The sequence below is a fragment of the Oncorhynchus clarkii genome, chromosome 16 (assembly GCF_045791955.1).
Source record: "Oncorhynchus clarkii lewisi isolate Uvic-CL-2024 chromosome 16, UVic_Ocla_1.0, whole genome shotgun sequence".
In the NCBI taxonomy this organism is placed as follows: Eukaryota; Metazoa; Chordata; class Actinopteri; order Salmoniformes; family Salmonidae; genus Oncorhynchus; species Oncorhynchus clarkii.
In genome coordinates this window covers 37,732,276-37,757,690 of record NC_092162.1, presented here as the reverse complement: position 1 = coordinate 37,757,690, position 25,415 = coordinate 37,732,276, and the positions used below count along the sequence as shown (strand labels likewise).

The following is a 25,415-nucleotide window of genomic DNA, read 5'->3' as shown; positions in this document are numbered from 1 at the left end:
AGAACCCTTCCTTCACTCACTAGAACTCTTCATTCACTCACCAGAACTCTTCATTCATTCACTAGAACTCTTCATTCGCTCACTAGAACTCTTCATTCACTCTTCATTCACTCACCAGATCTCTTCATTCACTCACTAGAACTCTTCATTCACTCACTAGAACTCTTCATTCGCTCACTAGAACTCTTCATTCACTCTTCATTCACTCACCAGATCTCTTCATTCACTCACTAGAACTCTTCATTCACTCACTAGAACTCTTCATTCACTCACTAGAACTCTTCATTCACTCACTAGAACGCTTCATTCACTCACTAGAACTCTTCATTCATTCACTAGAACTCTTCATTCACTCACTAGAACTCTTCATTCACTCACTAGAACTCTTCATTCACTCACTAGAACTCTTCATTCATTCACTAGAACTCTTCATTCACTCACTAGAACTCTTCATTCACTCACTAGAACTCTTCATTCACTCACTAGAACTCTTCATTCACTCACCAGAAATCTTCATTCATTCACTAGAACTCTTCATTCACTCACTAGAACTCTTCATTCACTCACTAGAACTCTTCATTCGCTCACTAAAACTATTAATTCACTCACTAGAGCTCTTCATTCACTCACTAGAACTATTCATTCACTCACTAGAACTGTTGTGGACATGCTCAGTTTGAAACCAACCGTATTGTTGTGTTCTAAAAGCAACAGGGGGATTTGGAAACCTGTCTTCCTGTTGGGGAAGTTAATCCACTGTGGAACTGTGTTACTCTCTAATGCATAGAGAGGGAATTAAACAGTGGCAGTCACTAGGTGGAAAAACACAATTTCACAGATGGCAAAGAGAGAGAGAGAGAGAGAGAGAGAGAGAGAGAGAGAGAGAGAGAGAGAGAGAGAGAGAGAGAGAGAGAAAGAGAGAGAAAGAAAGAGCAACTCTTTGGTAAACAACTAATAAAACACATCATCCCTGATCCAGGCAATACACAAGTAAGGATAGATCAAACGTCTGTACCGTATACACACCATCGCTTTAACATCATGGAGGTGGATTTGACTTGCAGATGTGACCTGATGGTACGGGTTCCTCCGAGTAATTAGAGCTGGGTATCTGGGGACCAACGTAAGATGTTGAGACAGGCTGTGTGAGGTCACATTGACCAGGCAGTGGGATGAGGTTGGCACCTCTGCCACCTGTCTCCTGGCAACGGGCCTTGTCTTAGGCACCCACCACCAGCTGGGATGCTTAAACTGCACATGCACACAAATGGGATCGGGCACAGACACACACACACACGTGCACACACGCTCACATGTGTGCCCGCACAAACACACAAACGCACACACTCCCAGATGTGGCACGTTGGAGACAGATGTTGTGTCACTGAGGAGAAGACGGGGAGGGAATGAGGGAAGGTTTCAAACAGATTGTAGAGGGGAAGAGGGGAAGGTGTGCCAAGAGTGCAACCTGTCAGTCTGTCTGCCACAGTACAGAACATCCCTAGGAGGGGAATTATACTGGGAGGATACGGCAGTGTTCTGTACTTTCAGGGGTTTTTACTGTGTGTGTTGATCGGGAAAGTACAGTGTGGAGCTTCCTTATTTTCCTTTATTAGTGACGCTATGTTCTAGGATTGAGTGCACTAGCTCTGAGTCTTCATATGAGTGCACTCTAATGCTTGCCTGTAAACCCTGTGTGAGAGATGCTATTCTGATCCACTCTCTCTTCTCTCTCTCTCTCCAAACTAAACGCAGGAGGCGAAGCTCCGACCCTTGCAACGATTCTCGCGGAGTTGTCTGTCGGATGACCTCAACTGCAGGTTTAAACTGATAAGACAAGAGTGATTGGCCCGTCTACTGGTGTTTAATATGCCTGATCATTAAAGAGAGAGCTACTTGATATGCGTACGGTGGTGTGGCCTTTCTATAAGGAAGTCAACGAGACACACTAAACACACGCACGAATGCACACACACACGCGATTGATAGGGCAGAGCTATCAAAGTGGCTGACACTATCTCGGTCAATGACGTGTGATTGAGCCACAAGATGAGCAATCATTGTCCTTTGTGACCGTTGTCAATAGCCTCTTCGACAGATACAATTACCCTGCTGCTTCTGATCAGCCACTTACACACAGTGGGGAAGATTACATGAGCAATAGACAATTTCAGCATATTCACTCCTTAAAGTTACTCGACATGAAATGTAACGGATCAGGGAGAAACCGTATGTTGCCGGGACAATGGTAAATGAAACCAACTTGTATAACATTTTTGCCTTGGATGGATTGGTTCATTTGTGGGTGTCTTGGGAGCTCTGCTAGTTAATAAACACAGCTGAAACTGTAACTCCAGGTGCCAGTCATGACAAGCTTTATTAGCAGAGCAAAAGAAAAGGAAAGAAAGTCCAATGTCCAAAATACATTTCAAACAACTACATGTCAACCAAAAAGAAAAAAAAGAAGAAAAGAAAATAGCAATAACAGCTATCAAATAAATATTCACGTCAACAACAAGATATCGGTCTTTCATTGTTTGAATCAAACATTTTCCTGCGACATTCTTTAAAGATGTCTTCACAAAGCTTATAAAACAAGATATGTACAATCATACAACCGTTATAGGACATGCTAGGAGTTGGACTGCATCAATGTACCACACGCTGACTGTACTACACAATGGCTGGCTGCATATTAACTGATATGGTCCATGAAATGCTTCTGTATCCAATACCTGAGCCCCCTGTATGAGCTTGGAACTATTAGAAAACTTGAGAGAAAAAATATTCTGAATCCAAATTCCGATCAACCCTTGAGATAGAAGCAGAATCTGGAGTTACAATGTATGTGGATATGTCCTGTTATGTGATACGCCCTCTTCACTCCCTATCTGTGCTACGAACCAACCGAGAGACTCAGAGGAGCCAGTCTGAGTCTCGATTGGTTTCCTGTGTTGAACTGTTGCTAGGCGTTGTTGAGGAATTCCAGTGTGTGACCAACAAGGAACTAGAGCCTTTGTGCAAATCAAATCACTCCTCTAGTCACTGTGACTGACTGACTACCGCAGCTCACCACATAGGTTAACAAACACGGTCTCAGTCACAAAATCAAAACAAGGATTCAATTCACGCTTTAATACGAAAATTAAAACACAATAAACCCAGAAAAACAAATAATGGAAAAATATCTATCTTTGGACAGGGCCAGCCTGTGCATTTGTTAGTCGATTGTTCAAAGTTAGGAGGCTTCCACATAAAGTACCCCAATGCAAAACGCTTCTACAAGCCAACAGTGGCTGGAGCCACATGTCTTAGACCAGATCATTTCCTCTACTCACTCATCTCCTAACGATACTGTACAACTGATAGCAGACTCACTGACATCCTCAAATAGCATTATTCACCTTTAGTCTCAAATGTAAAAAATGGTTTAGCGGCACAGCAAGCCATGCCATTGGTTACCCTACATACCAGTGGCTACTGACGGGTAGAAGAGGAGAAAGGGGCAAACACAGATGGGACGGGAGCTTCTTTTTTTTTTACAGCAGAAAAGATGGTGGTTCAGTTTGTTTTGCCATACTGTACATAGGCTACTGTTTGTCCATGGAGCTGTCACATGACATATCTCCCAAACCGATCCCAAAGCTGCATTTTTATTGCCACTCGATCAGTTGACTTTGCATCGCAATAACTTGGATCATTATTGCTTGATATGCTAAAGCAGAGCTAGATCAATGCCATAGTGTACATCCACATTTCTAACCACGAAGCCAAAGATTGAAGCAACAAAAAAGGGTCATAGTTTAGCGACCCATTGGACTGGACTGTCCTCCATGTTGGTGGGACTTAAGTGCTGCTCACTGGAGGTTTACTGGAGGAACAAGAGAAATAGAAGGACAAGAAGAAACATTTTGGAAGAGTAAGAGAGTAAAGGAAATGGAGTGCTACATTGGATTGTTGAAAATTAAATAAATCAATAGCTATATTTTCAACAATCAAGATGAACTTGGGGGATACGATGTTAAAGACATGATAGAAACTGCACATCTATGTTGGTTATCAACAGTGTTTCCCCTAGGATTTTTTTCAGCAGCGGTGGCAAATTTAGTGTGTAGGGTTGGGAGGTTAAAAGTTTTCTTCACAAGATAAAAAAAAGGTCACACGTTGCACATTTTCCAATTTGGACAAATCAACATGTGCCTAAATAGTAGTGATGTCACACCATCATGGTTGCATACCGTTACTGTAACAAGTTAGAACGATGGTTAGCTGATGATCAAAAAGTCAAGATACAGTACTGAAAAATATGAGATATGCACTAAAGAGTACTTCAGGACAAAGTGTCCACTTGTTCTGAATTGATTTCACTTTTTTGGGGGGGGGGATACAACATGGAAGAAATCCTTCTCTTGATAAAGCCCTCGTGATGAAACCTAACACGAATGGCCAATGACCAAACATTTTAGAGGCCGTCCTCTTCGCCACAGATAAAATGTTTCTGTTTTTAAAGTTAATTTGCTGCAGTTCTACACATTTTGTCATGGCTTATGCTGTGTTCTTACGCTATCTTAGTGACTCAAACATTATAACAAAATCAATAGGGGCCTATGCCATGACATTTCTTGAATTTTTGATTCTTCCTGACTCGTCTCGTTTTTATTTAGGTGATTGTTAGTTATCAAAGTTGATCTAATTCAAAAATATATAGCTCCATTATCTGTTCTACATGCTTTATATCTGGTTTCAGGCCTAAAGCTGCTAAATGAATTTAGCTGAAACACTGATCAAAATACTAATAACGTGATACTGAAACACTTTCTTTCTCCTGTAGTAGGTCCGTAAACTGGAAATTCCATTTCCCCAGTGGATTCATCCTGACAGTTTTTAAGCAGCATATTCTAGTTGCAAACAGACAGTCCTTTAAAGAATCACCTCAGGGGATTTTCAACACTGACCTGGTAACCATTACCATAAGCAAGTTCCCAGATCTCTTGACAGATCTGCATTAAACCATGTTGTGTCTATGGCCCAGGGAAGAACAATGCCCCACTCCCTGGAAGTGGTTTCCTCTTTATCAAATGATGGGAGAGAACTGGATTTCTAACACTCCAGTACATTTACTTGTTGTTTTTTTACTTCCCTATTTTCTTTGCTTAACCCAAAGCTCCCTCATCTATCTGTTCTGTACATTGCCTCTTTAGCCTGGTACTGCACTGACTGAGAGCCTAGAAGAGCACGGATGGCTCACACTTCACAGTCTAGCCTGGCGTCTGTCTGCCTGTCTGTATGTGTCTCTGCCTCCCTCCCTCCCTCCCTGCCTGTCTGTCTGTCTGTCTGTCTAGACCTGCTGCTCTTATCACAGGTGAGACAATGAGATGTGTAATGGCCTTCTGTTCTCGCTGTGGTCAAATCAAACACTCCTCTCTCCACACCTCTCTCAATCAGCCCCCGTTGGGCCTAAATCAAGAAGAGCCCAAAACCCTTTTGGGAGAACACCGATTTGCTCACGTTGCTACACCTTATAGTTCCCACTCTGCAGTGTAGGAGGGATACAATGTTCAGTAATGTCTGATATATTTTCATGCTAGATTTGTTTTGAAAAATAGGCAATGCGTTTTCTTGAGAGGCATTTCACAAAGTTTAAACTTTGTCACTTGTTGCACATTTTCCAATTTGGACAAATCAACATGTGCCTAAATAGTAGTGATGTCACACCATCATGGTTGCATACTGTTACTGTAACAAGTTAGAACAATGGTTAGCTGATGATCAAAAAGCCAAGATACAGTACTGAAAATATGAGATATGCACTGAAGAGTATTTCAGGACAAAGTGGACAAGGTGTCCACTTGTTCTGAATTGATTTCACTTTGAGGGGGGTGAGGAAGGATTCAACATGGAAGAAGAGCCAACTCTTGATTAAGCCATCGTGATGAAACACCCCCCCCCCCTTCCCCGAACCAAACAGTCAGGGGTTCTGGGGAATCGGAGCAGCGAGTGGGAGGGGAGTGACACCCCCCGCCCTGGGTCTCCACTCACATGACGGAGCAGCTCTTGGTCTTCTCCTTCTTGAAGGTAGAGGAGAGCAGCTCGGAGCGGCTGGGGAGGTGGAGGAGTCTCTTCGAGAGACGTCGGGTGGGGCTGGTCTTGGGGAGCGGCTGGAGCTTGTTGATGCAAGCAAGAGCGGCCGTCCGGAACACACTGTGGATACTCTTCTCTGAGGTGAATGCTGAACACTCCAGGTAGGCCTCAGCGCCTAGCTGCTTGGCCATAGAGGAACCCTGAGGTAGGAGGGGGGCAGAGAAGAGAGAGTGGGTGAGACCTTGTTCTGTTCCATACAACAGATACAACGGCTCTATCAGAACAGCGTACCCTCCTGAATAGACCCAGTGTGTGTAATGTGTGTATGTGTGTGCGGGCGCAATCTCAGTCTCACCTGCTCATGGGTGATGGGGACCTGTTTCTGATTGGACAGCTCCATCAGGGTGCAGACGTCAGTGCGCAGGTCGGTCTTACAGCCAATTAGAAGAATGCGTGTGCTGGGGCAGAAATCTAGGATCTCTGTCTTCCACTGGAAAGACAACAGAGCAGATATTTACTCACACGTAATGATAATGAACAAGTCAGGATTAGGGTTAGGTCCAGATAGAGATCCTGAATGAATTCCTAATTGGAATGAATGGCAGTAGAGGCATAGGTGATGCATTTCCTGCTTTTACTTATGCAGGAAAATAAAAGCAAGGCATGTGATATTTCAGAAATATAAATATTGTCAACCCAAATTGCTGTTGTATAGTTATAAATACAGTTTATATGAATTTTATACCAATCTTCTGAGTAAATATCCACTAAAATATATGTAAACAGACCATAAATGTCTCAATTTGTGTTTTCTTGGAAAGCTGTGAGCGTTATGACATGATAACGTTATGAAATTCTTGTTGAATTTACAACGTGTCTAAGTCACATCATCAACTGATTTCAGCCAGTGGAATATTGGCAGTTAATTTGGAAAACGTATGTTATCATTCCCAGAGTTGCCAACTTAGAGACTTTGTCGCTATATTTACTGCATTTTCAGACCCCTCCAGTGACTTTTATTGGTAAAAGATTCGAGCGACAAATTCAGCTACTTTCAGGCTGCCTTTGGAGAGGTTTGACAAAGAGAGTTTCTATGGTTTTGATAGCATTTTGGGGCTTTTCCCACTCAATTATGCTGCAAACGAGAGTGGGAGAAACTGTCTGTGCAACAAGAGGCACAGCAACAGCCGCACACAAGCAGAGAAGCACAAGGGGGGCGGGTGTTCGACAGGAGGGGAGGCAAAAACGCGCAGCAAGGAAAATTGGTGGTGTGTCATCACATCAACGGCAAAACGACATCTAATGACTTCTAGCGACAAATCAAGCCAATAGCGGCTCTCACTGAAACATTGCTGGCAACACTGATCATTCCTCTAAAACTGGCTGGCTAAAGCTAGCTAACAAACAGTGCAGATAATCTTCAAATTCATTGTTTTACACAATATATCATCATGGCTGACCTTTTAGGACATCATAAGAAGGTTCATTTCCACTCTAGTATTGTAATTCTTAATTCTATAGATAGGTCTCCCAAAATACAAATGTACCTGGCTTGTGAATACCTACATAAGTTGTCAAAGGACCTGGTGAAGTACATAAACTAGCTATAAACTAGATAGCAACAATACTTTGCCTCTGTTTTGAATATCAAGTTTTGAAAACCCCAATAACAGCCAGATTATTTTAGCCTGATGGCTGGAGACATACAAAAGTAGGTGGACACTATCTACACCACTCTAGTCGACGTTTGGCATTGCACCTGGTGATCTTAGGCTTGTGTGCGGCTGCTCAGCCATGGAAACTCATTTCATGAAGCTCCCAATGAACAGTTCTTGTGCTGACGAGGCAGTTTGGAACTAAGTAGTGAGTGTAGCAACTGAGAACAGACTATTTGTACGTGCTATGTGCTTCAGCACTCAGTGGTCCCGTTCTGTGAGCTTGCCTACCACTTCGCGCCTGTGCCGTTGTTGCTCCTAGACATTTTCACTTAACAATAACAGCACTTACAGTTGACCGGGGCAGCTCCAGCAGAGCAGAAATTTGATGAACTGACTTGTTGGAAAAGTGGCATCCTATGACAGAGCCATGTTTAAAGCAACTGTGCTCTTCAGTATGAGCCATTCTACTGCTAATGTTTGTCTATGACTATTGAATACCTGTGTGCTCGTTTTTATACACCTGTCAGCAACGGGTGTGGCTGAAATAGCCGAATCCACTCATTTGAAGGGATGTCCACATACTTTTGGCCTATTAGTTTATGATGTATGAAGCTACATGCAACAATTTTAACTATTTTACAGTATTAAGTTACAGTTCATATAAGGAAATCAGTCAATTGAAATAAATTAATTAGTCCCTAATCTATGGATTTCACATGAATGGACAAGAGCGTAGCCATGGGAGGAAATAGGCCCATCCACTTTGGAGCCCGGGCCCCTCATAAGGGGAGCCAGGCCCAGCCAATCAAAATGAGTTTTTCCCCACAAAAGGACTTTATTACAGACAGAAATACTCCTCAATTTCTTCAGCTGTCCGGGTAGCTGGTCTCAGACGATCCCGCAGGTGAAGAAGCCGGATGTGGAGGTCCTGTGCTGCCGTGGTTACAAGTGGTCTGCGGTTGTGAGACCGGTTGGACGTTTCGCCATATTTTCTAAAACGACGTTGGAGGCGGCTTATGGTAGAGAAATTAACATTCTGTTCTCTGGAAACAGCTTTGGTGGATATTCCTGGAGTCAGCATGTCAATCTCATGCCCGCTTAGGGGGGAAATGTGCGAAATATTAGTTTGGTTTCCCTTTGCGTAATACCCAAGACTGCTTTGTTTTCAAATGTCGGCATGTAGACGAAACATAAGGCCAAAAACATGACTTTGAGAAAACCCGGCCTACAATACCCATTTTTATCACCGCCCTGAGACTGAGGGCCCGGAGACTAGCACTTTACCCGGGGGTGCAGCTTTGCCTTGTGGCGCTGAAATGAACATTCGAGGCCATCAAGCTACTATGCTCGGAGATAGTTGAAATGAAAATGGAGGTAGTTGCTACGATTGAGGCCCGAATCGGATCTGAAAAAGGTACAGTAGAGCTATGTAAGCTTAGAGGGACTTTCTTGTCGCAATAACCTGAGGCTGGTATTGGTCCCAGAGTCCATGCCACGGATTTCGTCCCTGGGCTGCTGAAGGATGTTCTCGCTATGGATGAGAAGCCCCTGATTGATCGTGCCCACCGGTCACTGCGCCCAAAGCCCCGGGACAGTGAGAGGCCCCGTGACATTATTCTTCGAGTGCACTTTTTCCATGAGAAGATGGAGATTCCCAGAGAAGCCCGCAATACCACTCTGAGCTTTCAAGGACAGAGCTTCTCTATCTACCGCAACTACTCCCCCACTGTGTCCAGGCAGTGTGTAGCTTTCGGGCAGGCCAATCGACTACTACGGGACCATCCAGGTATGAAGTGCGGACTGCGATTCCCAGCCCGTCTATGGCTTTCAAAGACTACACCTTTGATTCTCCGGAGGAGGTTATGGCTCACATTCAACGCCACATCAAAAAGTCTTGAACTTGATTATAGATCAACAACTGTTGCTTGCTAACTGTGGATAGTAAGTAAGTAGCCCACCTGTGGTATAACTATGTTTAGTTATAACTGTACTATATATAGTTAGGAGTTGATGTGATTGAATGTTTTGGTCATCCAGTGTGCTTGCCTTAAAAGCATTCAGTCATTTTTATTTCATTTTATTAAGGGTTTACGTAATTTGTTTGTTTCCATGCTGTCTCATTGACCTATTGAATTTGTTTACATAATGTCTCATTGACCCCGAAATATTTTAGGTTATTTGTTTACCGCATCTGTTTATCTCGACCCAGTAAACAGTAATGTTCAAAGGCTACAAAGTTTTTGGGGAGTCTTCACTTCAATGTTGAACATTTGTAACGTCATTTATACCCACAAACTTTCAACGTTGCACAGACGTAGCTTTGTGGGCTTGACTGTACGTTGTCAAACCTTTTGGGGATCGTTTTAATACGATTTGCTTACTTCAAATTTGAGGTTTTTGGCTGAGAGCCTTGATACATTTTATTTATTTTCTCTATCAAAACCTGTTATTCGACTGGGAATATAATTTTATACATCTACAAGTGGTGCTTTCCTAATTTCGTTTGCACATGGAATGAACTTTTCATTTTCCTTCTCTTTTTTTGCTGCTTGATTAACACAGAGCGCTACTTTGCAGGGCAGGACTGTGGGTTTGGGTTTAACGCCGCACTCCCAAAGACATACTGTGCAAAGAAAACATGTTCTATTTAGGGTTGCACCTCGTTTGGGGGGGTGCATGGGGGGAGGAAGGAGGTTGAATTGTCCAGTTCTAATGTTGTCACTGTCTTCCTTTTAGTTTCTTTTTCCGTATTTTTCCCCAAATATCTTACACCGTACATTGTTATTCTGAGACAAGTTATCCTGGCACTTTTGGGTATTCATTGCTTTCCCACTCTATGCTCTAATGACAGGGTTGTATAACGGGAGTGCTCAAGGTGGCTAAAATAATACCATCAAGTACATTTTGTGGAACATCAAAGTGGCTAACAACCCTGTGGCTAACAACATATTTAAAGGGTTTGAACATAAATGTAGCATTTCTACAAGAGACTCACTTGAGGACTGGTGAGCACTTTAGGATTCACAGGAACTGGGTTGGTCAACTGTTCCACTCTAACTTTTATAGTAAATCAAGAGTTGCTGCCATTTTGGTTGATCAAACTACTCCCTTTGTTGCTTCTGAGGTTATTCCTGATCCTAAGGGACGATACGTCATAGTAACTGGTAATCTGTTTACTACCCTTCTTGTTTTGGCTAATGTTTATGCTTCCAATTGGGATGATATAAGTTTAAATTCTACCTTATGATCTGATATACCCAATTTAAATTCCTATTCGTTGATGTTAGGGGGACTTCAAATGTACAATATCCCCAGTTCTTGACTGGTTATCCCCAGTTCTTGAAGTCATTGCAAAGATCTTCAGGCCCATCTAAATGTGCCCTACTTATTTCATATTTTCTTCAGAAATGTGCTATGTGTGATGCCTGGTGTTTACTACACCCTACAGATAGACAGTATTCCCTTTTTTCTCATGTTCATCAAACATACTCCCGCATTGATGACTTCTTTTTGGACAAAAAACTTCTGCCTAAACTTCAGAGGTGTTCTTATGAGTACTGTTTTTTTCTGACCATTCACCATTAGTGCATTAGTGCTTTCCCCAGCAACCTCCTATGTGTTGTCAACAGCGTCTTAATTCCATTTTACTCTCAGATGAGTTTGTCAATTTAATTTATTCTGTAATTACCTTATTCCTAGAATTTAATTCAACCCCAGGTATGTCCTGCTCTTCCATATGGGAGTCCCTCAGAGCAAACCTACGTGGCCAAATTAGTTCTTACACAGCCAACAAAAACCAAGCTCACTCTCAGCGGCTTTGAGACCTGAGCAAAGCCATAGCTACATTGGATGAGAAGTATGCTACAGATCCTTCCTCTGATCTATATAAAGAACGCCAGCTACTCCAATCTGAATTTGACGAGCTCTCTACCAGACAAGCTGAACAATTACTCTTACGAGCTCGATACAGAGTGTATGAGCAAGGCGAAAAGGCCAGTATATTCCTTGCACACCAGATCCGTAAATCTGAGGCATCACGTTTAATCCCACAAATAAGGACCCTGTCTGACGCTACCACAGGTATACATAAAGAGATCAATGATCAGTTCAAAAAAAAAAAATCTGAATCTCTTCAAGACCCTTTGCTGATTGATTCATTCTTCGATGGTCTGAATATGCCTTCAATTGATACGGACTACCGTGACGGTTAAGAAGAAGAATTTACACCTGAGATTGCAACTGCAGTGTCCTCAATGAAAAGTGATAAATCACCAGGTCCTGACGGTTTTCCAAACAAATTTTATAGGACGTTTTCCGGTCTGCTTTGCCCATTCCTGTCTCGATTATTTGCAGACTGCCTTAATTCATCAAAGCTAAAAACCTAGTCTTTATCAGGCTTACATTTCATTACTATTACAGAAAAACAAAGATCCCCTGGAATGTGGATCTTATCGCCCAATCTCGCTTTTAAACTGTGATTACAAAATCCTAGCCCTTAACCTCTTTCAGCTAGGGGGCACAATTTTTATGTTTGGAAAAATAACGTTCCCAATGTAAACGGCCTATTTCTCAGGCCCATATGCTAGAATATGCATATAATTGACAGATTAGGATAGAAAACACTCTAAAGTTTCCAAAACGGTCAAAAATATTGTCTGTGAGTATAACAGAACTGATATTGCATTGCAGGCGAAACCTGAGGAAAATCAAACCAGGAAGTGGCTTCTATTTTGAAAGCTCCATGTTTCAGGCTTTTATTTTGAAATATGAGTGAGAAAGATAACATCGCATCAGGTGTTCGCATGAGTTTTGCTTGCGCAACAGAGCTTGGGCAGCCATCGTCTCTCCCTCTCCTACTGAAAAAGACAGTGCCGGTTGATATATTATCGATTATATATTTTAAAAACAAGGATTGATTATAAAAAACGTTTGACATGTTTCTGTGGTCTTTTCGGATACTATTTGGAATTTTCTGCGTTGTCATGACCGCTTGAGCCTGTGGATTTCTGAACATAATGCGCCAAACAAACTGAGGTTTTTTGGATATAAAAATAATCTTTATGGAACAAAAGGAACATTTATTGTGTAACTGGGAGTCTCGTGAGTGAAAATAACCGAAGATCATCAAAGGTAAGCGATTAATTTTATTGCTTTTCTGATTTTCGTGACCAAGCTATTTCGATGAAATGTGTTCATAATGTTTTGTATAGTGATCGATAAACTTACCCAAACGCTTGGATTGCTTTCGCTGTAAAGCATATTTTCTAAATCTGACATGACAGGTAGATTAACAAATTGTTAAGCTGTGTTTTGCTATATTGCACATGTGATTTCATGAATATAAATATTTGTAGTAATATTATTTGAATGTGGCGCTCGGCAATTCAGAGGTTGTTGATGACAATTATCCCGCTAACGGGATAGGTAGCGCCAAGAAGTTAAACATCCATATGGAAGGCTCGCTGCACCAAGTAATACACTCTGACCAGACTGGCTTTATGAGAAATAGGCATTTGTTTTTCAATATTAGACACCTTATGAACATACTGTACTCCCCAGGGTTGGGGGACCCAGAGGTGGTGGTCTCACTTGAAGCGGAAAAAGCTTTTGACCGCATTGAGTGGGACTACCTAACAGCCGCCCTTTATAGATTTGGCTTTGGTCCCAAATTCATTGCGTGGGAAAATAGTCTTTATTTCTCTCCCATGGCTTCAGTACGGACTAGCAACTTGTTCTCTGACTATTTTCCCTTGCACCACAGATCCAGACAGGGTTGTCCACTCTCCCCATTGTTATTTGCTTTGGCAAATGCTTACCATCACACTGCGGTCTAATGAGGCTGTTCAAGGTATACTCATGACGGGCTTAGAGCAGAAAGTCTCGCCATATGCTGACCACCCCCTTTTGTTTATCTCCAACCCTGATACCTCATTACCACATGCCTTATCTATTATTTAAAATAGAAAAATGTAAACTTTAATTTGGTCGAGTGGATGGTCAGTCTATGGCCATGACTGTCTGTGAGTGTGAGTGGTTGCATTTCTCCACCCCTATCCAGATTGCCCTTTAACCTCTGTACCCTTCTTCCCAGTGTGTTTAACTTGTCTAAAATACAGTATCTTTATAGGTAAAAAATAATAATAATAATGTTTTACTTGCATATATTATTTATATTGTTTATTGTGTTGTCTTATTATGTGTGTAAAACTGAATAAACAGAGTTTTAAAAAACAAACAGACATAAGTGAGAGATGGGAGCATTACCTTCTTAAGCCCACAGTCGAAAATGTCTGGGCGGCTGATGTCGAAACAAAGGAGCACCGCGTCAGAGTCACTATAACAGAGAGGCCTCACGTTGTCATAGTAGGGAGAACCTAGAGGAGAGGAGAGACACTTGTTAACAGGGGTCCAAGACAACATGAAGCAAATGCTTCAATGGAGAGCTTACAATGAAAGAGAAAAAAATACTTTGTCAAAACAACCTCCACAAACACTATCGTGGGTAAAATATGGTAGACTGTTTTCTTTTCTAAATATAACACAGGAAGGAGACATCATATTTAATAGAGCAAACAACCTGTAGTTCGATGTAGTAGAGAGAGAGAGAGAGAGAGAGAGAGAGAGAGAGAGAGAGAGAGAGAGAGAGAGAGAGAGAGAGACCAGGGATTATCTCGGGGGGATATCACTTCTCATACTGAGCTGAGCTGTACAATGCTGTCCCTTTCCTCTCTCTTTTCCCTCTCATCCTCTCCCCTATTGGTCTTTCAGAGGGGGAGATGAGGACAACCACGGCACTAAATCCACAATGATCTTTTTTAGCAGTGGATTAGGCAAGTGGAACAGAACAGTGAGGCTGGCTGGGGGCGGCAGAGCAGGCAGATGCTCCTACTCATGTGCTCGGAATCCTTAAGCAACTACTTCCCCCTCTCTCTCTCTCTCCCCTCTAAACGCCTCCTTGTCCTCCCCCCACTCAGCACAGCGCAATACCTCCAGTCCCTCTGCCGTTACCACAGCAACAGCCTTGGAATCCTCCATCTGCATAAGGCATTCCCCCCACCCCTCCTTAAAGGCTGGCCGCAACTGCCAATCAATCATTTTACACATCCCGCAAACACACTGCTGTGCCTTACTGCCCACCCACCCACCTACCCTGCTTCCTGCTCTACACATTCCTCTGTTAAAACAATGTTGAGGCGCACACACACACACACAGTCAAGCATGCACACCACGCACACACACACACCGCTTGGTTACTTGAGTCTCTCGTTCACTTTGTTTATTGGTTATATTTGGCATCAGTGAAAGGTGATTCTCACATCTTAAGTCTAATCGAAGGGAAAACGAGAGGCTCGAAGGGACAATCTTGTTCCAATGGGCAGCTAATGGGTATAATTGATCTATATTTCCCCTTATGGCTATGAATACCGCACTAGCCGATGGCGTCCCCGTTCATTACCTATTACATTTATCCAAGCCAACATATGTACAGTGTGATGTACAGAATGACACTGTACCACCGACTCCAAAAGAGCAGAATGAACATGGGCGCGTGTTCATATAGATCAGTCCATAAATAGTTAATGATTCTCCACATTATCAAAGGGTGCAATTGAATTAGCCCGCTGCTGTGAGACGTGTTTGGAATAATGACAAGCTGTGGTAGAATATCTGAGTAGCTTTCATGTTCTGTGTCGCTACTGTAGTGGGAACAATAGGACTGGCGCGTTGTATCCCGAAACACTTCCGTCCGCAGCTATGAAGGCTACGGCGTTCGTCGTAAGGGTGTTTCCTCAGCTCACTCCTGACCATTGAGTGACCGGAGAGCACGTACTTTGAGCTACCGGAACAATATCAAACAGATCCTGCTCGTCGACTTGTGCTATTTAGTCCACAGGAGGTAGCACAGTCCATCAACCCTCTCGGTTTAGGTTTCAAGTCGTATGTAGAGGAGAGACATGGCATGTATCGTCCAACGCACTGCTTACTTGCAGGTTCCTTCTCGACAACGCGACAACAACAAGAAATAATAAAAGATAAGAATACGGACATAAAGTAAATGGCTCAGTAGAATAGAATAAAATTTTTAGCATAAGTATAATACAGGAAGGCACAATTTATAGTCCAATATTTACATGTGTTTTGGGGAAAGGGAGATTGGGGGGAAAGTGATTAAAATGTACAGTATTCAGCAACCATACTAAGAGTTTGATAGCAGCAGATGTGATGGGTGTGTAGTATAAATGAATGTGTGTGTGTGTCATAAATATAGATATTACATTATCATTACTATATTATAATTTACATTATGGAATTAAGAAACAGTCAAGACACATGACTAATATCAGACCAATTAATTAAGGCAGTTCAAAGGCAGGGACAAAGACCGATTCTCATTATCATGATCAGTGTGTCCGTCAGTGTCTGCATGGAGGTGGCTAGCCGAGCATCCCTCTGCCTCCAAAAGAAGATTAAGAGGCGAGTGTGTGTGTGTGAGGCGTGGGTGTGTCGGGGAAGAGAAGGGCAGTCACGGACCGAGGAGCCCAGTGTGTGACTCTGCATTAAATGACCACTGATTTAAATGCAGAGATCGATAGACAGGATGCAAACAGGTGGCTGGGGAGCCATTTCAATGAAATACGGGCAAATACTCAGCAGAAGAGGGATGAGCGAGCGGGGGGGGGGGGGCTTGCGACGACACACACACATGTCCTTAGGAATGACCTGCTGTTATGACCAATTGGGCTTTGAACACAGATCTCTTGTATGTAGCAAGACTTTGTTAGCCGCTGAGCTATGGCCTAGGTATCCTGTCCCCCAGTAGCTGTAGGAGGGGGGGGGGGGGGGGGGGGGGAGGAGGAAGAGAGGGAAGAAGGAAGGGAGGAATGGATGGAGGGAAGAGGGAGGGAAGGAGTGTGGCTGTCAGTGGCAGATCACAGTGAGACCTCCACTACCATTAATTCTTCACAGAAGCAGCACTTTTCCTCCGCTCTTTCACAGGCTTCTCCTCTGCTACAGGCGGACGATGCCACCACAGCCATACAACACCCTGTACAGTGGAGCTCTCAGGATGTCTGATTTTCCACGTATCAGAAGATTGCTATATATTAATGTTGTTCTTTGAGATGGTTAACTTTTCTCCAGACATTGTGAGAGAGCCGACACACCACTGAAAGCACAGATCCTAACTACGAGCCACATGTTCTCTCTCGCTCACAACTTAACTTTCCTCTCCTCCACTCCTCCCTCTTTCCCCGCTTACAGATGGATACTTCCCGATGCATGAAACACAGACGGGGAGGATTCAGTAGAAAGAAAGAAAAAGAGAGAAAAAAGAAGAAAAGAAAACTAAAACGGTATCACCATTCCTGTCATGGCTGGGGCTGAACTCAATCACCACTAACGCCTGAAGCGGTGTGTCGAGGTGGAAAGTGGGCCAGTATTGTGGAAGTGGGATGGAAGGACGAAGGGATAGTGGAATTGGACTGGCCTGTCCCAATATCTACACTAGCCTACTACTAAGCAACGCATTGGGCATAAATTCTAAAAGGTATACATACTGGTGTGAATATTTGGATGCTTCGTCGTACATCCAGGTGGGGGAGGGGCAGAGACGCAGTCTACTTTGGGGTGTTTTATATTAATCAAAGAGTGAGTTCCTTCATGGTTCTGCCTAATAATCCACGTCATTACCCTACAATTCATTTAGAAAGAGGAAAAGAGGGCATTCCGAAGGTCAGGCAGATTAATGATGCAGACTGAGAGCTGGGATGACTCACTGGGTTTTGGGATGTAACTATCCTGACATATCCACCCCTAAGGGCTGCAGTCTGCTGGGCTGATAACTATCTCACAACAACAAAACAGTTTGGGAATCGTAAAAACAACCCATGCCCATCCAATCCTAAAACAACCCATGCCCATCCAATTTCCATTGGAAATGATTAGTATCCACCCTGACATCACAGGCGCAAGCCTTGACACATTTCAGAGTTGGGGTCAATTCCATTTAAATTCAATCACTTCCCTATCCAAACTGAAATTCCAATTCATTTTCAATGAGAATTGGTATTTCAGTTTACTTCCAGAATTGCAATGGGATTCACCCAAACCCTGACTCGTTCCCCATATCCCCTGCTTCCTATGAATGTGTTATAATACATGAATAGAATCGGTTGATATTTCCTATAATTTCTTAATGGTCTTGGAATGTTTTACTAGCATAATGCAGATTGTCTCATCAGCTAAATGTCTGTGGACTGTAATATAGATGCATATATCAATGTAATGTATTTATCAAACAGGTTAGCCTAATCATCTTATAATATATCTTGACAATACAAAGCCTGGTATCAGAAAGTCAATTTGAAAGACCCTCAATCACTCTGAAACAATCTAACACCAAACACTGTAGATCATCATTTACTTTTCATGAGTTACAGCCACTCTGTGTGTGTGTGTGTGTGTGTGTGTGTGTGTGTGTGTGTGTGTGTGTGTGTGTGGAGCTAAGTGTCAGGCAGACCCAGTCCCTCTTCCACCCCTCTCTCTCTCTTGCATGCCGAACAGGCCAGTGTACTGATTAAAACCAGCGGATTGATTTTAGCCAGTAAATCCCAGAGAACCCGTCGGAGAGAGCTGCCACGAAACCCAATGATGAGATCAGTCCAATCAATGGTGAGGAGCATAACTAATGAGGAGAGACTCACTCAGTGAGAGAGCATCAGGCTGGCATAGAAATATAACTACTAGAACAGTAATTCCTATTCAAGCCATTTGAATGGTTGTCCTTTCTAGTAATTATACGTCCTATGGCCACAGCAGCACTAGAGCTCATACAATTCTAACATATTACAGTTATGGTGTCAATCTGTGGCATGCATGAGGCATGATGACCATCAGATAGGCAGAACTGCCTGTCACGACCATGACCATGCAGTATGTTAGTTATCTGGCGGATATTTTGTTTTCAATATGGACACTGGCTGCTGTCAGTCACAAAGAGACAAAGAAGAGGGGGATGGAGAGAGAAAGAGGGGGCGGGATAGTGAGGGCGGGGGAGAGAAAGAGAGAACAGACGGTCATTTTCTTAGATGATTTTTTAAAAGTCTAAGCCGTGGGGGGGGGTTCTACAAAGCTAGCATATAGATTTGTGTTGACTTGTTCATACCATGGATAATTTAGATTTTTAATTTTAGTAGGTTTTCAAAAAATAATTAACAATTATTTGATCAAATATTTAAGTTTGCCTTTACTACTAAAACCCATAGAAACGCATTGAAAAACACATTCATAAAGTGCAAAAAAGACAGTCAAAAAATATATCATAACGAATAAGATTTTGAAGAGTCTGTCTTATATCTAGGAGATATAAGAAAGATCAGGAAATTTTTTTTTTGGGGGGGGGGGGGGGGCAGATGTTTAACCCCTTATTTTTGTTGCCACAATACTACCTCCATACTTCCATTCATTTGTTTGGGTTGCCTTCAGCCGACCCGGAGAACACTGTCATGTTTGTGAGAGTCTCATCTTTCTATTTTACCAAGAAGGGGAGTGATGGAGTGCTGCACCAGATGACCTGGCCTCCACAATCCCCCGACCTCAACCAAATTGAGATGGTTTGGGATGAGTCGGATCGCAGAGCGAAGGAAAAGCAGCCAACAATTGCTCAGCATATGTGGGAACTCCTTCAAGACTGTTGGAAAAGCATTCCATGTGAAGCTGGTTGAGAGAATGCCAATAGTGTTCAAAGCTGTCATCAAGGCAAAGGGTGGCTATCTGAAGAATCTCAGATATAAAATATATTTTGATTTGTTTAAAACTTTTTGGATTACTACATTATTCCAAATGTGTTATTTCATAGTTGTAATTCTAAAATGTAGAAAATAGTAAAAAAAACACACACAAAAACAGGGCCTCCCAGGTGGTGCAGTGGTCTAGAACACTGCATCTCAGCACTAGCTGTGCAACCAGAGACTCTGGGTTCGCGCCCAGATAAAAGAAAATAAAGAAAAACCCTTGAATGAGTAGGTGTTCTAAAACTTTTGATTGGTACTGTAAGCACGATGTGATAGATTGCGACACAGCCCATGCATTGATTTTTTTATTATCTTTATTATGCACGGGTGCGTCAATAGCCTCTTAAGGATTCATTTGGATTGTGGCAGGTATTTTTAAAAGGGGGACTTGATGTGCAGTAGCACCTTAGAATAGTTTTTAAAGTTGCTTTAGCCATGATTTCAGTGGTTGAAATGCAGGTCATAGACTGCTACATAACTACCATATCTCACTGAGTTTCTCATCTGCTCCAAAAACCTTCTGATACCTCCCTCTGCCAAATCCACTGGCTCTTCCCACTAACACCTCCCTCCTTCTGCCCTCTGCCCATCAACGGGCACTGTGCCACTCAGTCCGACCAATCAGATCAGAGGCCAGGGCTCGGATTAAAAAAGAGCCAGACATTTGCACTGAAACAAATTACATTCACTATTTTTACGTTTCATTCTGTTCATGGGGACAACACATGCATAGTGGACGACGATGGCGGTGGTAAACATGACTTTAAATAGGCTCCAAGTGGGTCTCTTATACAAAGGATTTACAATATCCACTATGAATGCAGCCAAAGGGTACTAATACATATTAATAATCACAGGCTCAGCCATACTGGCCTACTGTAGCCAACAGACACATATCTAGAGTAGGGTATCTGAGTATGGAATAAGATATAGGCTATAGGTTGATCATCATGCTCTATGTAAATAACATTAAGGTAACATTAAATTGTTACAGTATGCTGACGGCCAAACCATACTGATTCTGCTAATAATAAGCCTTCCTGACCCACTGTAGCTAACACATATCTAGAGTAGCCTACAGTGGTATCTGTATATCTAGAGTAGCCTACAGTGGTATCTGTATATCTAGCGTAGCCTACAGTGGTATCTGTATATCTAGCGTAGCCTACAGTGGTATCTGTATATCTAGCGTAGCCTACAGTGGTATCTGTATATCTAGAGTACCCTACAGTGGTATCTGTATATATAGAGTAGCCTACAGTGGTATCTGTATATCTAGAGTACCCTACAGTGGTATCTGTATATCTAGCATAGCCTACAGTGGTATCTGTATATCTAGCGTAGCCTACAGTGGTATCTGTATATTTAGAGTACCCTACAGTGGTATCTGTATATCTAGTGTAGCCTACAGTGGTATCTGTATATCTAGAGTACCCTACAGTGGTATCTGTATATCTAGAGTAGCCTACAGTGGTATCTGTGTGGTATCTGTATATCTAGTGTAGCCTACAGTGGTATCTGTATATCTAGCGTAGCCTACAGTGGTATCTGTATATTTAGTGTACCCTGCAGTGGTATCTGTATATCTAGCGTAGCCTACAGTGGTATCTGTATATCTAGAGTAGCCTACAGTGGTATCTGTATATCTAGAGTAGCCTACAGTGGTATCAGTATATCTAGAGTAGCCTACAGTGGTATCTGTATATCTAGAGTAGCCTACAGTGGTATCTGTATATCTAGAGTAGCCTACAGTGGTATCTGTACATCTAGAGTAGCCTACAGTGGTATCTGTATATCTAGAATAGGGGGAGAATAGAATGAGATCTGTGTATAGAATGAGATCTAGGTACTGTATGTAGGCTAGATGTGTGGATCATCATGATGTGTGTCAGGGAGGGAGGGAGGGCGGTGTGTGTGTGTGTGTGTGTATCTGGGAGGGAGGGCAGCAGTGTGAGGGGGGATATGAACAGGTGCAGCTTGGCAGGGTATATCAAGGTTATCAGTTAGCCGCTTGTTTTCAGGTCAGTGGTTTTACAGTGGAGGGCCCTGGGGAGGTTTTACACCAACACCATGACCCCATGCTGCACTCAGTTAGCCTAACATACAATGTAGTTAGCATAATAACATACTGTAGGCCACAGGGTACACTACTCAGTTAGCACAACATATAGTAGGCCAGTGGTTTTAAAACCTCTCCTCAGGGACCCCCAGACATTTAAAAATGTAGTTGTAGCCCTGAACTTGCTCACCTGATTCAGGTAATTAATGTATAATTAGTTGAGAAGTTAAATCAAGTTTGCTATCTCTGGAAATGTTCAATTACATAGAAAGGATGGGGGTTCCGGAGGAGAGGTTTTGAAAACCCATGCTGTAGGCTAGTGTCAGTAGGCTACACGAGCAGGATTCTATGACGTCGTACACACTACACAAACATCAATATTGTGCTGCCACATAATAAGTCTCGGTGTGCTGTGCTTTCAGGCGTTGCTATGATATAGTAAGTCATGTCAGTAATGTATCCATGTTCAACACAGTCAAAAAAAGAGCTAAAGGCCGGCCCTGAGTGCGAATACTTCAGGCCACTGTGACGCAGGTCATATAGCGGGTGAGATAGTTAGAGGAGAGGATATAGGATGGAGAGAAAGGAGGGATGATATAGCATGAAGGGTGTTGTTACCTGATGTGTCCCACAGACTGAGCTCGACGCGCTGTTCCTCCAGTTCCAGACACGCGGTGTAGTTCTCAAACACCGTGGGCACATAAGTCTACGGAGAGAAGCAGCATAACCTCATCCCTGCTACTACTGATGGAATTTATCATTTCATAATTAGGACCTACACGAAAGGAAGCTCTCTAATGTGAAAATAGTACAAATGTGAGTGTAACTAATTGGTAGGCCAGTCCAATAAGCAATTATGCAGTAAATCATGTCTGTCTCTATACGCATGGAATATTTTTTAAAAGCGGAAAAAGTGGACAAATGAACTATTTAAATGAATGGGGGGGAATGATGCATGATTATATATGGTTTATATGCATGATTATATATGGTTTATATAAGCACATTCAATATGATGATCAGAAGCGTACAGTAGAAAAGTTGATATAATCCAACGTGAAAACTGAATTCTTGGAAATGCGCATCGTGTAGCAGCTATAGCAGCCTCTAGCTGAAGCGAAAATTAATCCATTATCAATTAGAATACATTCCTAACTTTCCAAAAAAAATTCTTAGGGTTTTCAAACCCACAGAGGCATCTACTAAATCAATATGGATGCTCTGCAGAACATATACGATTTGTATCTTAAAATGTCAGTATTGAAAATATTAGCATACCTCTGGATAGCAATCCTTCGCGAGGACTTGCAAAATAGCCGTTTTTCCGCATTGAACATCGCCAACAAGAACCAGTTTACATCTCACCACCAACGGCTGCGTATTTCTCCTTTCCTTCATATTTGTAACGGTAAAGAACAAAAGACTTCTAAGAAAAGGAGTAAAACACGCGAAACCCCAAAGAAAAACGGTCCTCGGTCACGTAAAAGCACTGTAGCCTATTCCCGACGTGTGGTTTACTCCTAAACTGATGCCTGCAGTTGATGTGAGAAAAAGAGGCAACACTGCGTCTCTTTATACTGAGCTCACAGACAATATGCGCGCGGTTCTCCTGACTCTCTAGCGTTCCTTTCACTGCCCCACAGTTCTATTCTCCCCGACGACTCAAATGAAATGGATTATTTGTCCTTATAATCAATTATATAATATAGATTGTTATAGAAGGCTACCTAAAAACCCATAGAATAATCCACATAAAAGTATTTTTACTAGGTTTATGCAGAAGACAGTTAAACTGAACTGTAGTTTTTTCTCTAGGGCCTAGATTAGAGTCAAGGAGGGAATACCTGTGCTGTAGAGATTCAAGTCAAACACAAATCTGCAACAACAACAAAAAACATTACCTTTGTAACTAACCATAAATCTCACTATCTCCAATGGCAGTTCTTTTAACATATTTTTCAATTTGCATCTCATTACACTCAAGAGGCTACAGTATTAGTATGTTGGTCACTCATTAAATCGAGTCGGTCTATTATTCCTCAGAACATAGTGTGGTCTGTTGCTCTAGGACTAGGCTTTGCAGACACAAATGAAATCATTAGATGGACTTAACTCTGCTAGATCAACAGATCAATAAGCACCACAATAGAGTCAACAGACCCTTTCCACTGTTAGATAATTAGTCTGCTTTCATCAGCACCACAGGCTCAAATTACTGGGTAGAGTCTGTCTCAAGACAGGCTCAATCTAATTTGTCTGGAGAAATATGACAGTAATTACGTTTTCTAAGCATTCTAAGCAGTAAGTTAATTAATAAACTATCATCTTTTCATAGATTTTTTTTCAATGAGTAGTTGGAGCTCCGATCCTTGATTTCTCATCCATCTATTTAACTGTAGTGGTCAACTTCACAAAGGAAATAGCTAATAAGAAAAAACTGTCAGGTTTGTGATGAAGATCTGTTGACTCTTCCCAAAACTATAGCACTCACTTCTGTCATCATGAAGTGCTTTGAGAGGCTAGTTAAGGACCATATCACCTCCACCTTACCTGACAACCTAGACCCACAACAATTCCCATATTGCCCCAACAGATTCAAGGACGACGCAATCACTATTGCATTGCACGCTGCCCTATCCCACCTGAACAAGGGAAATACCTATGTAAAAACGTTGTTCATCGACTACAGCTCAGCCTTCAACACCATAGTGCCCTCCAAGCTCATCACTAAGCCCTAGGTCTGAACCCCTACCTGTGCAAAATGGGTCCTGGAATTCCTGATGGACGGACCCCAAGTGGTGAAGGTAGGCAACAACACCTCTGCCATGCTGATCCTCAACACGGGGGACAGGGGTGCGTGCTCAGCCCCCTCCTGTACTCTCTGTTCACCAATGACTGCGTGGCCATGCACGTCTCCAGCTCAATCATCAAGTTTGCTGACGACACAGCAGTGGTAGGCCTGATTACCAACAACAACAAGACAGCCTACAGGGAGGAGGTTAGAGCCAGGAAAATAACCTTTCCCTCAACGTCAACAAAACAAAGGAGCTGATCTGGGATTTTAGGAAACAGCAGAGAGAGCACGCCCCCATCCACATCGAAGGGGTCACAGTGGAGAGGGTCAAAAGCTTCAAGTTCCTTGGCATGCACATCACTGACAGCCTGAAATGGTCCCTTCACACAGACAACATGGTGAAGAAGGAGCAACAGCACCTCTTCAACCTCAGGAGGCTGAAGAAATTTGGCTTGGCCCCTAAGAACCTTCTACAGCTGCACCATTGAGAGCATTCTGTCGGGCTGTATCACCGCCTGGTATGGCAATTGCACCATCTGTAACTGCAGGGTGGTATGGTCAGCCCAACGCATCTCTGGGTGATGCCCACCAGGACATCTACAGCAGTGTCACAGGAAGGCCAAGAAGATCATCAAGGTCCTCAGCCACCCGAGCTAAGGCCTGTTCACCCCGCCACCATCTAGAAGGCGGAGACAGTATAGGTATATCAAAGCCGGGGCCGAGAGACTGAGAAACAGCTTCTATCTCCAGGCCACCAGACTGTTAAACAGTCACCACTAGCCTTAGTCACTGTTCTAGCCGACTACCACCCTATGTTTTTATTATTATTTATATTTTTTTATTTAACCTTTAACCTTTACTTAACTAGGCAATTCAGTTTAAGAACAAATTCTTCATTGAACACTGGTCACTTTAATAATGTTTACATACAAAACAAACCATTATATGTATATATATTTATTCTGGTCTCTGATATTTTCTTATCTTTATGTATTTTTTTGAGTATGTGTGTATTGTATTTTTTATTTTT

General features: G+C 42.5%; 1 protein-coding gene across 1 annotated transcript; it reads right to left on the bottom strand.

Annotated features, from left to right (window-relative positions):
- Positions 1-5,630: 5,630 nt before the first annotated feature.
- On the bottom strand, positions 5,631-23,111 carry LOC139367585 (rho-related GTP-binding protein Rho6-like). Its single transcript, XM_071105843.1, has 5 exons — positions 22,870-23,111; positions 22,210-22,297; positions 14,004-14,113; positions 6,437-6,571; positions 5,631-6,281 (listed from the first exon to the last, which is right to left on the bottom strand). Exons 1-5 carry the CDS (start codon positions 22,987-22,989, stop codon positions 6,036-6,038), a joined length of 699 nt encoding a protein of 232 aa, XP_070961944.1. The 5' UTR covers positions 22,990-23,111; the 3' UTR covers positions 5,631-6,035.
- Between the last annotated feature and the right edge of the window lie 2,304 nt (positions 23,112-25,415).